At 38.7% G+C, this 21,479-nt stretch overlaps 2 protein-coding genes and 1 long non-coding RNA gene across 4 annotated transcripts; 1 reads left to right on the top strand and 2 right to left on the bottom strand.

The window, feature by feature from the left end:
* Positions 1-14,942: 14,942 nt before the first annotated feature.
* Positions 14,943-16,100, bottom strand: LOC122614561. The gene is made up of 3 exons (XR_006325742.1): positions 15,748-16,100; positions 15,475-15,566; positions 14,943-15,416 (listed from the first exon to the last, which is right to left on the bottom strand). It is a non-coding gene; the product is annotated as an uncharacterized LOC122614561 (long non-coding RNA).
* A 372-nt stretch (positions 16,101-16,472) lies between these two features.
* LOC122614146 lies at positions 16,473-17,577 on the bottom strand. The gene has a single exon (XM_043788640.1). It carries the CDS (start codon positions 17,501-17,503, stop codon positions 16,628-16,630), a length of 876 nt encoding a protein of 291 aa, XP_043644575.1. The 5' UTR covers positions 17,504-17,577; the 3' UTR covers positions 16,473-16,627.
* A 955-nt stretch (positions 17,578-18,532) lies between these two features.
* LOC122614578 lies at positions 18,533-19,462 on the top strand. 2 transcript variants are annotated; one of them, XM_043789144.1, is made up of 4 exons: positions 18,533-18,660; positions 18,721-18,903; positions 18,951-19,115; positions 19,169-19,462. In XM_043789144.1, the coding sequence occupies exons 1-4, from the start codon at positions 18,616-18,618 to the stop codon at positions 19,460-19,462; spliced, it is 687 nt and encodes a 228-aa protein (XP_043645079.1). In that variant the 5' UTR covers positions 18,533-18,615. The 2 variants fall into 2 exon arrangements, with proteins under 2 accessions (XP_043645079.1, XP_043645080.1); XM_043789145.1 differs by having other exon boundaries at positions 18,966-19,115.
* The last annotated feature ends 2,017 nt before the right edge of the window (positions 19,463-21,479 follow it).

Below are 21,479 nucleotides of genomic sequence, written 5' to 3' on the forward strand. Positions count from 1 at the left end.
TCCGTTTGTCTGTCCGTATGACCGTCGAGATCTCAGGTCTCAGGTCAGATTGGGCATGCAGACTCCAGAGACGCAAGTTTGTTGACCCAGTTTGTTTCTACGCCCCCTCTAACGCCCACAAACCGCCCCAAACTGCCACGCCCACTTTTTTGAAAAATGATTTTTTATTTTTTCACATTTTTAATAGTTTTGTAAATTTTGTGTCGATTTGCAAACAATCTTTTTGCCACACCCACTTTAACGCCCACAAACCGCCAAAAACGGTCAGTGTTGAAATTTCTCCCTTGCACTTCCTCTAGCTGAATAACGGGTATAAGATAGTCGAGGGACTTGTCTATAGCGTTCTCCCTGGTTAAATTATTTGGAAAATCCTGAGGCACTTTGTGTGGCAAGTCGGACTCGATTCAACGCCTGTGAATCCTCCCTCGAGGAAGTCCTGCAAAAATCATAAAAGTCAAATGCACTTGCAGCATGTCTGCTAAAGGAATCATTTTTAACGCCATGTCGTCTGATTTTCATTATGGTGGGCACTGCTTATAATTCACGAAAAGCCCCGCTTTTTCACGAAAAGCCCCGCTTTTTTTTTTTATTTTAGTGCTGTGAAGATGAAGGTTTTTTATACCCGTTACTCGTAGAGTAAAAGGGTATACTAGATTCGTTGAAAAATATGTAACAGGCAGAAGGAAGCGTTTCCGACCATATAAAGTATATATATTCTTGATCAGGATCAATAGCCGAGACGATCTGGCCATGTCCGTCTGTCCGTCCGTCTGTCCGTCCGTATGAACGTCGAGATCTCAGGAACTACAAAAGCTAGAAAGTTGAAATTAAGCATACTGACTCCAGGGACATAGACGCAGCGCAAGTTTGTCGATTCATGTTGCCACGCCCACTCTAACGCCCACAAACCGCCTAAAACTGCCACGTCCACACTTTTGAGAAAGGTTTTGATATTTTTTCATTTTTGTATTAGTCTTGTAAATTTCTATCGATTTGCCAAAAAACTTTTTGCCACGCAAACTCTAACGCCCACAAACCGCCCCAAACTGTCACGCCCACACTTTTGAAAAGGAATTCGACTCTAGCGTTCTTTCTGGTTTTTTCTTGTCATAATTAAAAACAAGAGAGAACGCTATAGTCGAGTTCCCCGACTATCTGATACCCGTTACTCAGCTAGTGGAAATGCAAAGGAGAGTCTTCAAAAAGTTTTTTGGCAAATCGATTTCAAGACTAATACAAAAATGAAAAAATATTAAAACATTTTTCAAAAGTGTGGGCGTGGCAGTTTTATGCGGTTTGTGGGCGTGGCAACATGAATCAACAAACTTGCGCTGCGTCTATGTCTCTGGAGTCTGTATGTTTAATCTCAACTTTCTAGCTTTTATAGTTCCTGAGATCTCGTCGTTCATGCGGACGGACAGATGGACATGCCATCTGTCAGGTGTTGAACTCGAGTTAAGCGTTCTCTCTTGTTTTATTTCTTTCAATTATATTTTCTATAATTCCTACATTTAAAGGTTTTTTAAATGATTTAAGAAAGTTATTTAGATTTAGTTAATGTATATCAACTAAAAGCAGTTGGATACAGCACAAATGCAAAAATGTTACACCAACTAAAGGAAAATCAGTAAGAAAGAAGCCAAGAGAACGACAGTGACATAGACATCACTTACAAATGGATGTCCACCTCCATACGATTCCCACTGCACGGCAGGAATACATATGTATATCCATATTTTTATTTATAAAAGTGTAGCAACGGAAAATGTGTGTGTACAATACATTCCATCTATGTTTTCTCTGAAAATTTATTGTAGAACTTAAAAGTTTTGATGGAAAAATGAAATAAATAGTGACATCCCTAAAAGTAAAGAAATTATAAAGTGTCACCCGGGCATGATAAGTGGGTCTACAGCAAGAATAAGAGCAGCAAAAACGTCAACAGGAGCACTGGCATGGCCAGCAACAACCGGTCAAGTTGATGTGGGCACCTCCACAGGACTTAAGTAAGGTTACTGAACTGGTGAAGGTGGGAGCTAGAGTCGACGTCAGCTCCTGGGCTCTAAACATACTAGGGGATCAAAAACCAAGAACTGTGTGTCTATAGCAAAATTACTATTAACATAGTAATAAAAAAAGAGAATATCTTATAATTACAAATACATGGTGCACGTTCTAGTATTTTCAAATAATTGTTCTGTTCTTCCTAGCTATATTATGAAGTCGTCTGATTTTAATATACCCAGTTATACATATTATGATTAAAAACAAACAATGCATATGAATATCATCCCAAGAAACATTAAATATCGATGGAAATTTGCACTGCCGCACACACAAAATATTTAGAAATGAAAACCGGTCGCCAAATTTGGATAATGTATGATGAAGATGGTAAATGCTGGTGAAGGATGCTCAACCATGTCGTCTGATTTTCATGAAATAAGTTTAAAACTCGACCGTCAGCCAAGAAGAACTTCCCACCAAATAAATGACAAGGACCTAGGAAGCTTCCGTCTGTGCGACATTTTTCACTTAAGCTGACATTTATGTACACGGGAGGGCAGCTGCCTCCACAAAATTCGAACTTCAATCCCTTTTGGGGGTCAGCTCGGTGTTCGCTCAGCTGTCATTCATGAGTTGCCGTTTACCGTTATTAAAAATTACATACTTACTGGCTTGGACGAAACAGTGGCGAAGAAATAAATTCTAAAGTTTCACATACACTATAATACGCTGGGGAGCGAGACTCGGACCATTGGGAAGTATTGCGACGCTTGACACGTCACAAGTTTATAGTGGCTTTTGACAGCTTGGACATACATACTTCGTTCTCCCCACGGTTTCTTTGCTTCTTTTTTTTTGACATAACAACGAAAAAGTATTTGGCTATTTCTATATGACGGTTGATTTTATACATTTTTTCCTGTCGTTGGAGGTGGGACCTCTAGGTTTCTAGTTGGAGTCGTGCTTTTCCCAATGTAAATTGGCGCCCAGCATGAGCAAAAAGTGTCTGCACTTTGGCTAACTCCTTGATGATGATTTTGTGGTCACTCGTGCCTAATCCTTGGAGACATGTGTCGAACAGGAACTTCGTTCGCAGTGAATACAAATAATAATTTCTCCAGAGCCAGCTGGTAAAAGGTACCTCAACTTTGAGTGGGTATGGGATACTGTATATGTATCTGTCGGTCTTCTCTTCTTTCCATATTTTCCACAGACAGCTTGTCGATCTTTATAATGTTGTAATTGAATACTTTTTTCTCCCCTGCATCCATTTTGTTTTTGTTGAACCCTAGAAAAACATTTCTTTTAAAATATTTTTACTTTGATATGTCATACTGGCTGAAAGCTGTCGAGCCGGGCCAAGGCAAGTGGACAGCAGCAAATTTTTCCAAAAATATGTTGTGATGGTTAAGTGTTCGGTTTGGGGACTCTGGACTTTTTGCAAACTGTGGCCAAGCCTAAATGGGATTAATAAATTGGTATTTTTTTATTTGAGCGTCAAACATGCTGAGATTCAAAAAAGACTAAATGCCATCAAATAAAACTATAGCGTAAAATGTAATGTAATAAATGTTCTCACTCTGGAAATCCATGACATTTTTTTTTTCTCAAAATGGTCAAAGATTTTTGGTCAAAACGTGTCAAGTGGCTAAGATTTGATAATGTGCACACAAGGTAAGTAATAATATTCCATTTCATTTCGTTTTTCGATATTTGTTTTAAAAAGGTTAAGCGAATTTGCCTAGCAAGCCGACATGAATCACAATAAATGAGTGCCTCCAATTCCAATGACAGCGGCCAGCCAGTTAAGCCTTGCGAGAGACTCTTGGACAAATGAACATTTTCCGAAAAACAGCCTGGTTGAATGACAATCGGCAAGACAGCCAGCAATGCTCAGTCTTCAGTTGTTGGCGGATGCATCCTGGACAAATGAGAGAGGAATCAGGCGAAGGCGACAGAGGAGTCAAACGACAAATTGCGTGTTAGACCGAACTATATAGAAATAGATATTCCTTTTCGTCCAACCCTGTACTTTATGGGTCCATCACTGGCCTGTAAAGTCTGTTATGAAATGAGTAAAGTCCAAACTAGCAAAACCTTTTTGTAATTTTCTTGTGGTTATGTACGCAAGAAATATTTTATTTTAGTCTGGCCTCTCAAGTAAGCAGGCATGTACGTACTGGCCGATAAAAGCCTTTAAGTCTCGTTTTTGAAATATAAAATAAATATTGGACGTTTTCCTCTCGTCCTATCTGTTAGGGGATGACAACGACAGGCATACAAATGCATTTAATTGTGGGTCACAGGTTTTACCGTTGCATGGACTCAAGATAGTTGTCAGATTCCCTAAGTTCGTTATCTTGAAGAACGCACAGCAACGATTGAGTTTCATTGACCTCCCTGGACTACACCATTTATTTTAAAAAAATGGGCCTTGACTTAATTGCATGAGGCATCAACATAAGGAAGTCTGTGTCAATAGAATACCAAATGATATACACACGTCGGCAAAAGTATTTTGTCATGGTAATGTTTTTCCTTATTTTTCAATTAATTCAGAAAATAGATGAAAACAATTAGGTATTTTATTTTAGAATAATAAAATATTATGTAAAAACATAAAAAAAAAATAATGTGGTATTTTTCGTATCCATTTAGTATTTTTTTTTAATTTATACAAAATATATGGCAGTTCAATGGACGGCATAAGTGTTTTGACATTACGCTTATGCACGTCTAGTATAACAAAAACTTAATTTCATAGTTTTTAATCGCAAGATTAATAAAAAAGAAAACCACCTTTAGCATTTATAACCTTTTGGAGTCGTGTTGGTACCGAATTAACTAAAGTTTGGAGATAATCAGTTGAAATGTCCTTCCAGGCATTTTGTACTTCAATAATGGTTTCATCTCTTGTCCTTGTTAAATCAGCTGTTCGCGTATGCTTTATATACGACCATACATTTTCAATAATATTCAAATCTGGATTTTGGGGTGGCCAATCTACCGTTTCCACTCCAACTTCTAACAAAAACTTTTTGATTAATTTGTTTGTGTGACATGGTGCGTTATCCTGTTGGAGGACGAATGCTTCCCCGATCAATTTATCGCCAGAAGGAAATGCGTAATTATTTAAGGTTTCTAAATATTTGTGTTGGTTCATGGATCCCGCGATAGGAACCAAATCTCCTACCCCATTAAACGATTCGCTACCCCAAAACATAACACTTCCGCCACCATGACTTACTTTTGGGCAAACGGGAATATGTTTTTGGCGAATATTTGCATCCATTCGTACAAAAACCTTTTTTGGCGATGAAAGTAGTTTCGAATACCATTCTATCGAGGGATCCATCGATCCTATCGAGGGATCCATGAATCAACACAAATATTTAGAAACCTTAAATAAATATTTGTGTTGGTTCATGGATCCCTCGATAGGAACCAAATCTCCTACCCCATTAAACGATACGCTACCCCAAAACGTAACACTTCCGCCACCATGACTTACTTTTGGGCAAACGGGAATACATTTTTTGCGAATATTTGCATCCATTCGTACAAAAACCTTTTTAGACGATGAGAGTAGTTTCGAATACCATTCTATCGAGGGATCCATCCATCCTATCGAGGGATCCATCGATCCTATCGAGGGATCCATGAACCAACACAAATATTTAGAAACCTTAAATAAATATTTGTGTTGGTTCATGGATCCCTCGATAGGAACCAAATCTCCTACCCCATTAAACGATACGCTACCCCAAAATGTAACACTTCCGCCACCATGACTTACTTTTGGGCAAACGGGAATACATTTTTTGCGAATATTTGCATCCATTCGTACAAAAACCTTTTTAGACGATGAGAGTAGTTTCGAATACCATTCTATCGAGGGATCCATCGATCCTATCGAGGGATCCATCGATCCTATCGAGGGATCCATGAACCAACACAAATATTTAGAAACCTTAAATAAATATTTGTGTTGGTTCATGGATCCCTCGATAGGAACCAAATCTCCTACCCCATTAAACGATACGCTACCCCAAAACGTAACACTTCCGCCACCATGACTTACTTTTGGGCAAACGGGAATACATTTTTTGCGAATATTTGCATCCATTCGTACAAAAACCTTTTTAGACGATGAGAGTAGTTTCGAATACCATTCTATCGAGGGATCCATCGATCCTATCGAGGGATCCACGAACCAACACAAATATTTAGAAACCTTAAATAATTACGCATTTCCTTCTGGCGATAAATTGATCGGGGAAGCATTCGTCCTCCAACAGGATAACGCACCATGTCACACAAACAAATTAATCAAAAAGTTTTTGTTAGAAGTTGGAGTGGAAACGCTAGATTGGCCACCCCAAAATCCAGATTTGAATATTATTGAAAATGTATGGTCGTACATATATAAAGCATAAGCGAACAGCTGATTTAACAAGGACAAGAGATGAAACCATTATTGAAGTACAAAATGCCTGGAAGGACATTTCAACTGATTATCTCCAAACTTTAGTTAATTCGGTACCAACACGACTCCAAAAGGTTATAAATGCTAAAGGTGGTTTTCTTTTTTATTAATCTTGCGATTAAAACTATGAAATTAAGTTTTTGTTATATTAGACGTGCAAAAGCGTAATGTCAAAACACTTATGCCGTCCATTGAACTGCCATATATTTTGTATAAATTTAAAAAAAATATTAAATGGATACGAAAAATACCAAATTTTTTTTTTTTTATGTTATTACATAATAGACTACTATTCTAAAATAAAATACCTAATTGTTTTCATCTATTTTCTGAATTACTTGAAAAATAAGGAAAAACATTACCATGACAAAACACTTTTGCCGACGTGTGTAAATGGTTTTTTTTTTTTGGGTCATATTCACAGTTGCCCGACTATCAGATACTCAGCTAGTGAAAGTGCAAGCATGGATCAACAAACTTGCGCTGCGTCTATGTATCTGGAGTTTGCATGCTTAATTTTCTAGCTTTTATAGATCCTTAAAACTCAACCTTCAGACGGACGGACAAGGCCAGATCGACTCCGCTATTGATCCTGATCAAGAATATATATTTATATGGTCTGAAACGCATCCTTCTGCCTTTTACATGCTTTTCAACGAATATAGAATACATTTTAACTCTGTGAGTAACTGGTATAATAATCGATAGTCTGTGGAATCAATTGCAATTCAACTTGAAGCTCTGTTAGCCTATGATGACAATTTAAGATGTGTGTTTCGGTATTAGTGTTCAGACTGGTCATTAAATGCGCGACAGCTTCGACTGGCGACATCATTACACCAGCATTAATATATCACACATGACCAAAAGAGACCCACCCCCGTATCTTTCACGCTGCCCACCATAATTGGCAAAAATTAATTAAATATTTTACAAATGAATGATTTAGCGTTACTGAACCCCAGAGGGTGTGGTACGGAACTGGTTGGCCTCGACAGGGAAAATTCGTTAGCCCATAAAACTCCGGACCCACAGAAACATCAGATCAGGCCCCACTTAAATATAAAATGCAGGACTGCATTTGAATTATGTCAAATCCATTTTCTTTTAATGAAACGTTGATTGTTTCGCAATTAATTTTCTATTGTTTGACAGTAATTATTATTTTATTATAATGTATACTCGTATTGTTTTGAAGGACAATGCCAAATACAATATGAATAATAGGAATAAAAATAAAATAGTCGGGGTAAAATTAAACGTTGCTAAAATTTTTACATATTTCAGTGTATGAAAAATATACAGAGGAAAACCAATAGATTCTTGTAAATAAGATTTGACCGGCTTTTTCATTTTTATATGTAAATACATATATTATATCGTAAACGTAAATGGTTTCGCCATCTTGAGTACGCCCCCATAAATCGCTTGCAACGGTTCCTCTTCGCAGTTAATTTAAAACATGTCAGACAACTCCGACAAGTTTGGACAATTGATTGACGTTTTAAAAGTTTAGCACAGAAGCCGTTCTTGCATCAGCAACAACCACACATGCAACATGCAGCTCGGATCAGGTTCCTCCTCCCCCGATCCCGGACTATCAGACTGGACAACGACCAACAGTTGGCCGCCCGACCAGAATATCCAGGGACGTTTTGAAATTGCAAAGAGGCCAAGCTCCGACAAGCCTGGGCCAAAGTAATTTATTTATTTTCCATTTGTCTTGACGATGAGCAAACGAGCCAAGTGATGGCCTGATGGCCCGGCCTCGCTTCGATGAATGGCGTTGGCGTTGGAATGGCCAGTGCGGGCTGGTTGGGCTTGGATTCGATAGCATTGGTTCAGGCAAAGGACGGGCTCCAAAGAATGGATGGGTGAGAGCCATGCCGTTAAAGATGAGAACAGATTTCATTTTCGACTGTGCTCTATTTTTATACCCGTTACTCGTAGAGCAAAAGGGTATACTAGATTCGTTGAAAAGTATGTAACAGGCAGAAGGAAGCGTTTCCGACCATATAAAGTATATATATTCATGATCAGGATCAATAGCTGAGTCGATCTGGCCATGTCCGTCTGTCCATCCGTCTGTCCGTCCGTCTGTCCGTTTGTCCGTCCGTATGAACGTCGAGATCTCAAGAACTACAAAAGGTAGAAAGTTGAGATTAAGCATACTGACTCCTGAGACATAGACGCAGCGCAAGTTTGTCGATTCATGTTGCCACGCCCACTCTAACGCCCACAAACCGCTCAAAACTGCCACGCCCACACTATTGCAAAATGTTTTGATATTTTTTCATTTTTGTATTAGTCTTATAAATTTCTATAGATTTGCCAAAAAACTTTTTGCCACGCCCACTGTAGCGCCCACAAACCGCCAAAAACTGTCAGTGCTGAAGACTCCTTCGCACTTTCACTAGCTGAGTAACGGGTATCAGATAGTCGGGGAACTCGACTATAGCGTTTTCTCTTGTTATATAGTCGATTGCCTTGTAGACTGAGGCTGTAGATATGGAGACGATGGTGTTTGTGACTTAGCTGAATTTGTTATTTTATTATTTACAGGTAGAATCAGGATTCGTTCAAATACAAATAAAACAAGAGAGAACGCTATAGTCGAGTTCTCCGACTATCTCATACCCGTTACTCAGCTATTTGAAGTGAAAAGGAGAGTCTTTAGCACTGACAGTTTTTGGCGGTTTGTGGGCGTTAGAGTGGGCGTGGCAAACAATTTTTTGGCAAATCGTTAGAAATTTACAAGACTAACACAAAAATGAAAAAATATCAAAACATTTTTCAAAAGTGTGGGCGTGGCAGTTTTGGGCGGTTTGTGGGCGTTAGAGTGGGCGTGGCAACATGAATCGACAAACTTGCGCTGCGTCTATGTCTCTGGAGTCTGTATACTTAGTCTCAACTTTCTAGCTTTGGTAGGTCCTGAGATCTCGACGTTCATACGGACAGACAGACGGACAGACGGACGGACAGACGGACATGGCCAGAGCGACTCGGCTATTGATACTGATCAAGAATATATATACTTTATATGGTCGGAAACGCTTCCTTCTGCCTGTTACATACTTTTCAACGAATCTAGTATACCCTTTTACTCTACGAGTAACGGGTATAAAAAACGAGAGAGAACGCTATAGCCGAGTTCCCCTACTATCATATTACTCAGCTAGTGGAAGTGCTAACGAGAAATTTGAACGTTTTTCTGGCATATCGATAAAAAATAATAAAATAAAAATAAATTTCAAAAGTGTGGGGTAGGGGTTCTTGGCGGCTTGTGTGCGTTCGAGTAGGCGTGGAAAAAATTTAATTTAGCATTTGGATAAAAATTGGAAAAACAAATAGTAAAATAAAAAAAGGGTCAACACATTTTTCAAAACTGTGAGCGTTGCAGTTTTGGCGCTTTATGGGCGTTAAATTGGGTGGGGCAACATGGGTCAACAAACTTGGTCTGCGTCTATGTCTATGAAATCTGCTAACTTAATCTTAATCTCAGTTCTAGGTCGTATAGTTCCTGAGATCTCGACGTTCGGGCAGACGAACATGGCCAGATCGACTCCTCTAATGATCCTTGTTACATACCCATGTTACATACCTTTCAACGAATCTAGTATACCCATTTAATCTACGAGTTACGGGTATACAAATATTTTAAACCAAGGAGATCCAAAAATCCAAAATTTATACAATTAAATAGAAACAAAAGCACTTGACTCAAATGATGTACATATGTGTCGTATTCAGCTTTTTGTTGATAGAACAAATTTAATATGCATATAGGTATAAGGCGAAAGTTGACCATAAAGTCCTTTTACTAGTAGTAACCCAATCCCCTAAAAGAAACTCATTTGCAAATAGTATTGGCACAGTCACGAATATTAAAATACACACCTGTATTTTCTTTCTTATCGTAAGATACATTACATTTAAATGAATAAATGTTGAAAAGAATTGTTTAAGCCCATATAAATGAATGTTAGTTTTAACACTTGTCCTGTTTAAAAACCCTTAAGAATCTGTCTCTATTTTGGCTTCTTATAGATTTATACGTTTGTGCTAGCGACCCATCCATCGCGCTGAGGACCTCCGCCCACTTCATCAAAGTCGGACATTATTGAGCTTGAGCTTGATTCCAAGCTGCGCCTCTCTGAGACCCAGCCCCACACACATCCATCCATCTATTCTGGAGGACGACAGCTGCAGAAGATTGGCTTCGCCAGCGGTACGAGTATATCCAAGGACATGCCAAGGCGCTCGACGATGGATTATGAAGCTTCCGCTTGTTGCCAGGAAGCGCAGCGATGCAAGCGTCATCGTCTTCACGCTGGACATCGCATCGCGTTGTTTATTCGAGCCCAACGATATCCTTTTTGTTGCTTTGTTATTTTTTATATCAGTCAGAAAATTGGCAACATACATGACCGACGAAATATGTTATACATATATAGCCATCGACCGGCGGGGGACAAACTCGGTCGTGGAGCACATTGCATCAATATTGAAACGTCAACATCAACTTGCCCAACGGCCAAAGGGCGCTGGCATAGAATAGACAAAGGACGTTGTGCAGGATGCTACCTCGACCCAAAAAGCTGATGAAGAGTTCACATTTTTCTTTGTATGATTTGACGAATGAGCTGTCATCTTGCATTGGAAACTTGTCCGTATATCTGCCGATTTTTTCCTGCACATCTCAGCATAGCTGATGGCCTTTATAGTTATATTTCTTTTTCAAACAATTTCGATGGCAAAAGTAGCTCACTATTTCGTTTGATGCTTCGGTAAGGGCAATAGTGCACGGCTGGAGAGGTGAAAGCTAGGGAAATATTCCCTATTCCTTTAGATTTAATAAGATGTTTACTAGTAGAGTAAATAATAAAGCTGTGCACATATCAATTTCGTATAAAATTCTATTTATTTGAAGTTAATCTAACAATCTCTTATTTTATATTCAAATATTATATTCAATGCTGAGGAAGTATGACATAACTACTATTTAATTAGCATGAAGTTTTAAAATGACAAGTCAAAGAACGTCGAAGTGGCTTACTTTTCTCAGAGGGATTGAAACCATAAACATAGTTACAAATATGTATTAGCGTATTCAAAAATCGAACTGATTGTGAACCCAACCATCCTTCGTCTCAAAATGTTTCGCCTTTTCGGACTATTGATGGCAGAGAATATATTTTATTGATGCCCTGACACTCAGCACTGCTTCTTGGCGCCGGCAGACGCTTCTCGTCACTCTTGCGTTCCGTTTCTGGAGCCCTCCGCTCCCGCAAAAGGCCTTCAAAAATGATGCGATACTGTTCTCAACTTTCGGACGACAAGGCTACCGAGCTGAGGAAAAATCAAGAGATACAGATGTGCCATTGGGAATGGGGTCCGTGAGCAGGAAAAGAGTTTTGTCGTGACGTACGTTTGCTTGAAAAATGCACAGGACATTACGAGGAGCTCCTGCTACTTGGTTCCGTGATATATGACGACGTGGACAGGGGGTGGGTGGTGCGCTGACTCCAGGCGCCAGCTGCTTCATCACACCGTTGGCTCCGTCCTTGGGGAGGAAAGGAATTTGCTTTCGTCATCTTTCGGTGTCCTGACTGACCGTCAGCCCTGTCTCGGCGTTCTGCTAATGGCTCCGGTCCATTATCTCGTCATGTTTGCTACGAAATTTAATTACTCTTATTTATTTTTTAATGCCCGTTCTCATCTGCATCCGCATTCGCGGCCTTGCCCTGCTCCGGTTTATGATTTTCAGCTTGATCAAAAAATGCGAGAGCAAATATTAAACGTGAAAAAATTAAATTAAAAGTACTTTTTGCATAAAGCATCCTTACGGCGTGTCCCTGCGCCCCTTCCTTTCTATGGTCTCATGCTTGCTAACGTCTAAAGTTTCGTCACTTGACCTCTAAAAGCCGTAAATATACCCGTTACTCGTAAAGTAAAAGGGTATACTAGATTCGTTGAAAAGTATGAAACAGGCAGAAGCAAGCGTTTCCGACCATATAAAGTATATACATATATTCTTGGTCAGGATCAATAGCAGAGTCGATCTGTCCATGTCCGTATGAACCTCTAGATCTCAGAACCTATAAAAGCTAGAAGGTTGGATTAAGCATACAGATTCTACTGACATACCCCCATGTTGCCACGCCCACAAGCCGCCAAAAACTGTCAGTGTTGAAATTTCTCTTTTGCACTTTCACTAGCTAATAAAGGGTATCAAATAGTCGGGGAACTCGACTATAGCATGCTCTTGTTTTTTTCTGTTGCCTGTAGCTTTTCGGGAAAATTTTATTTTTAATTGTTGACAAGTTGTAGTGAGACGGTTATATGGATTTTAAGGTTAAATAAAATAGCATCACTTATAATTTTCATATTTTCGGGTTATTTTTATAGGTTTTTCAATTAGGCATTGATAAAGTCGTCTGTATTCTAATATATAGAAAGCCTTCAAAGCTCTGAAGTTCAGAAAGCCTTTGCTCACTATCACGGTGCGAGAAATACGTAAAAGACTTGAAAGTAAATTGTTAGCAAGTATGTTCTCAGATCCCTTAACATTGCTCTTCTTTAACTTGCAGTCGTCGAACAATCCTTTTGAAATTAAATGCCCCACGGAGATGCTGACTAAGGAAACTGTTCCATTGCCCAGCTATGGAAGATGGAATTTCCTGTGCTATCCTGCAGCCCCGTACATGTCCATCAATGCTTTTGTCTTCGGTTTTGTTTGCACACGCCACTTCTTGCACAAAATCATTGCAACCCCAGTGGCAGCCTCTAAGACCTGCCACGCCCTCTATGCCAACCCAACCCCCCACGCCCACGCCCACTGGCAACCCTGCAGCTGTCAGTCAATGTGTCGTGTCACAGTGTCTCTCCATCTGTCTGTCACTTGCATGTCTGTATGTCTATTCTACGTGACACCAGGCGAGCGAATTTCAAACTCCTCCCGCCTCCCAACTTGCGAGCTTGCTAGATGCCAGCTTGCTTTCTTGCTTTCCTGCTTACTTGCTTGCTTTCCTGGTAAGACGAGAGAGCGGGGGACCGAGGGATCTCGGTGAAGGATGTTCTGCAAGGGATGGATTTTTGGATTCGGAACTTGCACTTGGATTACAAGTCTGATTTTGATGCGTGCATGTTTGTCCCGTTTTCAGTGCAATGAGGGGAGAAGGAATTGCACTCGCAAGCGCACTGCTAAAAATGACTAACGCATTAAAAAATTAAAAAAAACTATTTCGTAATTACTTATTTATACTGTTTCGAAACTATCTAACTAATTTCATTACACTAAAGAGAACGCCGTTCTACCCGTTACTCAGCTAGTGGAAGTGCGAAGAAGAACTTTCAGCACTAACAGTTTTTGGCGGTTTGTGGGCGTTAGAGTGGGAGTGACAAAAAGTTTTTTGGAAAATCGAGAGAAATTTAGAAGACTAACAAAAATGTGAAAAAATATAAAAAGATTTTTAAAAGTGTGGGCGTGGCAGTTTTGGCCGATTTGTGGGCGTTCGGGTGGGCGTGGCAAAAATATTTTTGGGGAATCGATAGAATTTTACAAGACTAATAAAGAAACAAGAGAGAACCCTATAGTCGAGTTCCCCGACTATCTGATACCCGTTACTCAGCTAGTGGAAGTGCGAAGGAGAAATTTCAACCCTGACAGTTGTTGGCGGTTTGTGGGCGTTAGAGTGGGCGTGGCAAAAAGTTTTTTAACAAATCGATAGAAATTTACAAAACTAATACAAAAAATAAAAAATATCAAAACCTTTTTAAAAAATGTGGGCGTGGCAGTTTTGGGCGGTTTGTGGGCGTTAGAGTGGGCGTGGCAAACTGAATCTTGCGCTGCTTCTATGTCGCTGGAGTCTGTATGCTTAATCTGAACTTTCTAGCTTTTGTAGTTCCTGAGATCTCGACGTTCATACGGACGGACAGACGAAGAAACGGACGGACATGGCCAGATCGTCTCGGCTATTGATCCTGATCAAGAATATATATACTTTATATGGTCGGAAACGCTTCCTTCTGCCTGTTACAAACTTTTCAACGAATCTAGTATACCCTTTTACTCTACGAGTAACCGGTATAATAAAAAACCTTTTTATACCTGTTTTGATATTTTTTCATTTTTGTATTAGACTTGTCAATTTCTATCGATTTGCCAAAAAACTTTTTGCCACGCCCACTCTAACGCCCTCAAACCGAAAAAAACTGTCAGTGTTGAAGACTCGCCTTCGCACTTCCACTAGCTGAGTAACGGGTATCAGATAGTCGGGGAACTCGACTATAGCGTTCTCTCTTGTTTTAAAGTGTGGCGTGGCAGTTTTGGCCGGTTTGTGGGCTTTAGGGAGGGCGTGGTTTTTCCACGTATCTGAAGATCGATAGAAAAAAAAAAAAATGAAAATGAAATAAAATGAAACTAGACCTCATATATTTTCTTCCGTGTAGTGGCCCCAAAACCATTCTCTATTATGGGTCATCCTCACACAAATACGAGAGGCTGGAACGGTATGGGAGCGTTCACGTTTTCTTTTGCTTTGCTTCGTGTTCTTTTATTATTTTATTCCTTGGCCTTGTTTTAATTCACAGCGTCTGCTGCCGCGTCATCCTTCTGACTCGACTTTGTCTTCTTGGCAGTATCCTTCTCCGTCTCCAGCAACATTGTCTCAGTCCGCATCCTTGGCAAGGATGCTTACTCACAGACACATGTGCCTGAGGAAAGAGGGAGCCGTAAGTGCAAGGCAGTGGCTCTTGTTGTTGGGTTGTAAGTGACATTCGTAATTTTCAAAACTATTGAATGAGTGACAAGTTCTGCAGACACGATTGAAACTGACAGTTATCTCGAGACTCGGAAGGCAGTGACTTGCATTGAGTATGGTCATACTTCAAAATATGCGTCTTCAAATGTCTTAATGCGAAGCTGAAACGATCACTGGATATATATCACAACTTGGGCTTTAATAACCTTTAACACATACCTTTTCTTCTGTTTTAGTCCCAAACTAGAATTGGGGCTCCTAAAGCTTTGTTTATAAAATATAAACATCCACATATTTGTGTCACCTGACGGCTGGAAATATGGTGGGATGTTAGATTCTCTAATTTTAGTGGTAGGTCATTAGCCATTTGGTTTTTCGCCGAATGAATTCACCAATAAAATGTTTATTTTAAAAGACTTTATTGGCCGTCGGACAGATACTGATGCAGCTGACAATAATGACGCTACAAACTCGATAAACTCGGTGACTCACTGGCCATTAACAATTTCATTTATTTTGTCACATCGAACGAGTGAGTTGGGCTTGTTCTGTCGGGGACATTCGACCCAGTCTGTCCGTCAATGTCAACATCAATGTCACGGCGTCCGGGACCAGACATTTTGACAAATAATTCAAACCGCATTTTATAATGAATTTCCCAACGCACTGGGAAGGATGAGCTGGCCAGAGGAGAGTGTGACTGCACCTGATAAGCCTTTCCCCTTATTGAGCCAGATACTTGCGGGAGATTTATGCGGAATAAATTCCAAGGGAGAAAAAACAAAACTGATAATTACACTGACGAGCGGGCTTTATTTTTGGATTCAGGCCTTAAGTGCCAAAAAGCGGCGACTTGGCGTCACTCATATTCTCATCAGACTCCCATAAAGAAAATGATTTTATGGGGCAAATGCTTGTGGTGACTCTGGAATGCTGTGCGATCGTAAATTTATTCGGTCATGCCTGTATCAGATTGCCAAGTTGAAAATAAGTAAAGGCTGCAAAGCTAGAAAACATTCTAACAGTTTGCACAAATAAAAGATAAAGATAAAAGTTCAACATTGTAACATGTAACATGTTTGCCAATGCAATAAAATAAAAAACAAATAAAATGGAATAACAAAGTTAGTCACGCTGTGTCGACTTATTTTGCAACGTGTATTCAAATAACCTGCGTTCATTAAGGCGTCCAAAAACTCAATATCCGGAAGAAAGGATTGTTATTAACTGCAATTATATTGGAACGCATCATGAATGTTAATAATACTAAAAATACCCAAAATAACTTAAAATTTTGTATTTGCCAAGCACTTTGGGGAAATCGGTTAAAAGTTTAAAGTCCTAGTCGCGGATTACCCAAGATATTCCAATACTAAGCTTCTATAAAGGATATGGCAGCTTGTTCCTCCATGCGATGTTCGATGCGTGGTAAAATTAGTCCGCCAATGGGAAACACGATGGATTTAAAATTGTCATAGATGCGTAGGGCTTCGAAGTGAAAGCCGTTTTCCATTACCACGTAATTTTTTTGAGCTTTAAGCTGGTTTAAAATTGGCGACAAGTCCACGTTGGCGCAATTAAAAAAAAAATACGAAGAACTGATGGCCACCATGAGATCATAGCATCCGGTAAGCGTTTCGTTCCAAATAGAGACGGATGCGAAGACCATTGATTCCCACCGACATATGGCAATGGCCTCCTGGTTATTGCGGAATGTGTGAAATGTTATAACCCCAGTTGGGTAACTTCCCAGCACATCGTGGGTACACTCGCAAACAAAAGTGGGTGAAGCTAGTGGTGGGGCCACCTCAGAAATGCGAGCTCTTATTATGTTCAAGTTGGAAGTCTCGCATTTCTCCAGTGCTGTTAGATAACTAGGATGTTCGGCCACAAACTTACTAAGAGGATGTAGCTTAGGCAGGATTCTATCGACGATCTCCCCGCGAATTTTCTCCTCAACCAGAACCATGGCCACCGCATTCGAGGAAAAGGGATTCTGAGCCGACTCAATTAGAAAGTGCAGTGCACTGTTGATGTCACCTTCTTCAAAAATAATCATTAATTGAGCAGATGTATGTAGGTCAGCTTCCGATGCCATTTCGACAATTTGATCAGGAGATCTTCCCTGCAGCTTATGGACCATATCGTAGGTGACCAGATTGTCCTGAGACGAGGACTCATTGGGCTCCGACAGGGATGGATGCTCAGAATCAACTGAGTGCGGAAAGTATTTAGTTGTATCGAACATGACTTATCCAAATATTCACATTGAAACACTGTAATGAAATAAAATTGTTTTTATAAATTTTTTAGTTGAATATATTCGAAGGGCAAACGCGATTGCATATTATAGAATAATTCATATCTTACACATTTTCATATTTTAATTATTTTTATTCAACCTACCAAGAAGTCTAATATTACATTGAGTACCCAAACGCGCAATGCGGTACACCCTGAATCCTAATTATAGGGATTTATCAAAAGCAGTAAAGTTTTACTGACCTTTCATTCATTTCAAAAGGCAATCCCACATTCCTACATTCAGTAGGGCAACCATAACCCATTGTGCCATTTATTTGTTAATCGCTTAATTTATGATCAAATACAACATAAAAATTAAATATTTCAAACAGATACAAAGTATTTAGCCATCGTCCAAATAAAAACACAAAAATGCATTGGATTTGTTGAATTTAGCATTTATAATTATAAATATTTTGCCGAAATATTACATTTTTTAGGTTGCATTTCAAGCCACACCCTTTTTGACTTACCACAAAGAGCATACGATTATGGAATAACAGAGCCAGCTGTGACAATTAATAATATTTAAAGCCACAGAAATATTTTTTCGTATGGGTATTTCGCGAATTGAAAAGCTACAACATAAAGGGCATAGTAAATTTCCTAACGAGTTGAGGGACATCCATGTGGACATCAAGTGCTGCAAAATGTAACCATATATGAAATGACAATTTTGCTAATCAAGAGTAATTAATGAAATGACGAAAAATTAAAAAATGACGAAAATAAAATCAAAATTCTTATAGAAAGCCTATTATAACCTATTATCTTTGAACCTACAAAAACGTTATCCTACACACAATCACTCGCTGTAGCAAAAACAACTGTCAAAAATAGCAAACCCCATAAATCATCAATAAACTTTTGCCCAGAAAAAAGCAATTGAAACACAAATAACAAAAATAAATAAAAAAAACCTTCATGATTTCGGATACATACATAATTGGGAAAAACAAAAATTTGAATTTATTTTGGTAGGCTTTTATTTCCAGCTGTGAATATTTTGTCAATTTGAAAAGAATAAAATTAAGCTATATTAAAATAATTGGTAAAATGGTCGAGGACATAATAAAGAAGCTAGCTGGTATTATATTTGGGGTAAGTGCTTATTTAGCAGCCAGACTTAAAATGTATACTGACAACTTTATTTACTTTTAGCTTATATTGGCTGTATTATTTCGAGTAATTATACCCTTTACTCTGCGACTAAAAGACGCTAAAATAACAATTAATGTAATTAACTGTTTTAATTTTCCGACAAGTACCGTTTCCATTACTTTATGCCTATATTTGGTCAGCATATATTTAGCTAATTTAAGTGACGATTGGCTTGTTCTTGGGGTAAGTACTTAGCCAAACAAACGTAAGGGCATATAATTGTAAATTAGTATAAACCGGTGCAGATATTCGTCTTTCATTGGATGTATTTCGCAATTTCAAAACAACTAGAAGCCATAAACATAAACTACAGTACATTCACTGATAGCTTAACACTTAAATGGCTGGCTCACTCCAATTTCAACGAGACAGATTGGACTTCGCTTGAAATTGCGGTATGTTATATTTTTTTACTCATCTGCCCTTTTAAGGGATTTGCATTTCACAGTTGGTATGCTGTGGACTGGAGGGTCCCCGCTCTTATATGGATTATCTAAAAGGTGTACCAACCCACTGCTGCAATCCCGGCATTATCACTCTAGGCGGCAATCACTTAGTTAAAAACATTTTTAAGCCGATGCAACAAATAAGTATATTGTTGCTAAAATTGACTATTTTTGAGGAACTGATAATTTTACTTATCTTTACTACAATGTTATTTAAGAAACTTATTAGTTTGATTTGTGAAAGGAAACAGAAAAGAAATATTATACACTATACTACACGGTACTACAAAATTTAATTAAAAATACATATAAATAAAAAAAAAAGAGCTACTTTTATATAAGCCAAATACTATTACTCTATGCCCTACTACGTGACCATTCTAGAGTACTACATGCAGCTTCTTGTAGCATGCAATTTCTTGGCAATAATAATGCTGCCCATTTTTATCAATGCCACTTTGGTGAATAAAATATGCAGATGACAATTTTGAATGGAACAAAGATATAAATTGAAATAAGCTGTCTTTTATTGCCGATGACAATTTGAATAAAATTAATATAGAGTTTATCCTATTTTTAATTAATAAATGTCAAACATTTTGCGAGTATTGCGTATGAAAATTGTCTGATTTGTAACTTGTTATACCCGTTACTCGTAGAGTAAAAGGGTATACTAGATTCGTTGAAAAGTATGTAACAGGCAGAAGGAAGCGTTTCCGACCATATAAAGTATATATATTCTTGATCAGTATCAATAGCCGAGTCGCTCTGGCCATGTCCGTCTATCCGTCTGTCCGTCCGTCTGTCCGTCTGTCCGTCCGTCTGTCCGTCTGTCTGTCCGTATGAACGTCGAGATCTCAGGACCTACCAAAGCTAGAAAGTTGAGACTAAGTATACAGACTCCAGAGACATAGACGCAGCGCAAGTTTGTCGATTCATGTTGCCACGCCCACTCTAACGCCCACAAACCACCCAAACCTTCCACGCCCACACTTTTGCAAAATATTTTAATATTTTTTAATTTTTTTTTTATTAGTCTTATAAATTTCTATAGATTTGCCAAAAAACATTTTGCCACGCCCACTCTAGCGCCCACAAACCGCCAAAAGCTGTCAGTGCTGAAGACTCCTTCGCACTTTCACTAGCTGAGTAACGGGTATCAGATAGTCGGGGAACTCGACTATACCGTTCTCTCTTGTTTTTTTCCTGTTGTCCTTTTATCTGCATTTCATGGAAAATTAGTTTTGTTATAATTCGTTCGATGAGTACGAAAAAAATTTCGATTGGTAGGGTAGCGGAAACGCACTTTGGTCTCGTGCAGCGGAAACGGAAGTGAATATTAGAAGGCCAAATAAACTTTCGGAATGGGAAAACAATTCACATTACGCAAAATGTACAATTGACAATTTCATACAGTTATTATTGGTCTGAATATGTCCCGCTTTGCTATTCCACATTATAATTTATGGTCCTTTTTTTGGTATAAAAATATGTACAGATTATGTCAGGAAATCAATTGTGGTATGATTTATGAACGAAAGTGTGACCTTATACATATAAATATTGTTTTCTATTCGCTTAAAGCATGGTAAGATGGCATTTATTATGGGTGGCTTAAACCTTTCTTTTTAGAAGTAAAAGGTCTTTTAATTTTGGAAAAAAGGTATACTAAAAATTGTTTTTCATAATAATAATATTTATAGATATTCAAATTTGAAAACAGCAATTAAGCAACGGTCGCAAAATTGAAAATCTTCTAGAAAGTATGAAGGCACTTTGCTAATAATTGAAACTGCACACTATGATTATACCCGTTACTCGTAGAGAAAAAGATTATACTATATTCGTTGAAAAGTAAGGAATAGCGGAAGGACGCGTTTCCGACCATATAAAGTAGGATCCTTAGTCAAGTTGATTTTGTCATGTCCGTCTGTCCGTTCGTATGAACGTCGAGATATCAGTTGAAAGCTAGAAAGTTGAGATTAAGCATGCAGATCAGAGACATGGACGCAGCGCACGTTTGTTGACCTACATATATTGCCACGCTCACTCTAACGCCCACAAACCGACAAAAACTGCCACGCCCACACATTGTTTTGATATTTCTTAATTTTTATACTATCCTTGTAAATTTCTATCGACTCATCGTTTTATTATTTTTTTGCTAATTTATCGATGTGCCAAAAAGAATGTTGAAATTTCTCGTTAGCCCTTTTACTAGCTTAGAAACGAATATCTGATAGGCGGGGAGGTGTTATACGGACGGACAAACAGACGGACATGGCCGGATCGACTCGGCAAGCGATCCTGAAC

This window comes from Drosophila teissieri, chromosome 2R (assembly GCF_016746235.2).
Source record: "Drosophila teissieri strain GT53w chromosome 2R, Prin_Dtei_1.1, whole genome shotgun sequence".
NCBI lineage: Eukaryota > Metazoa > Arthropoda > Insecta > Diptera > Drosophilidae > Drosophila > Drosophila teissieri.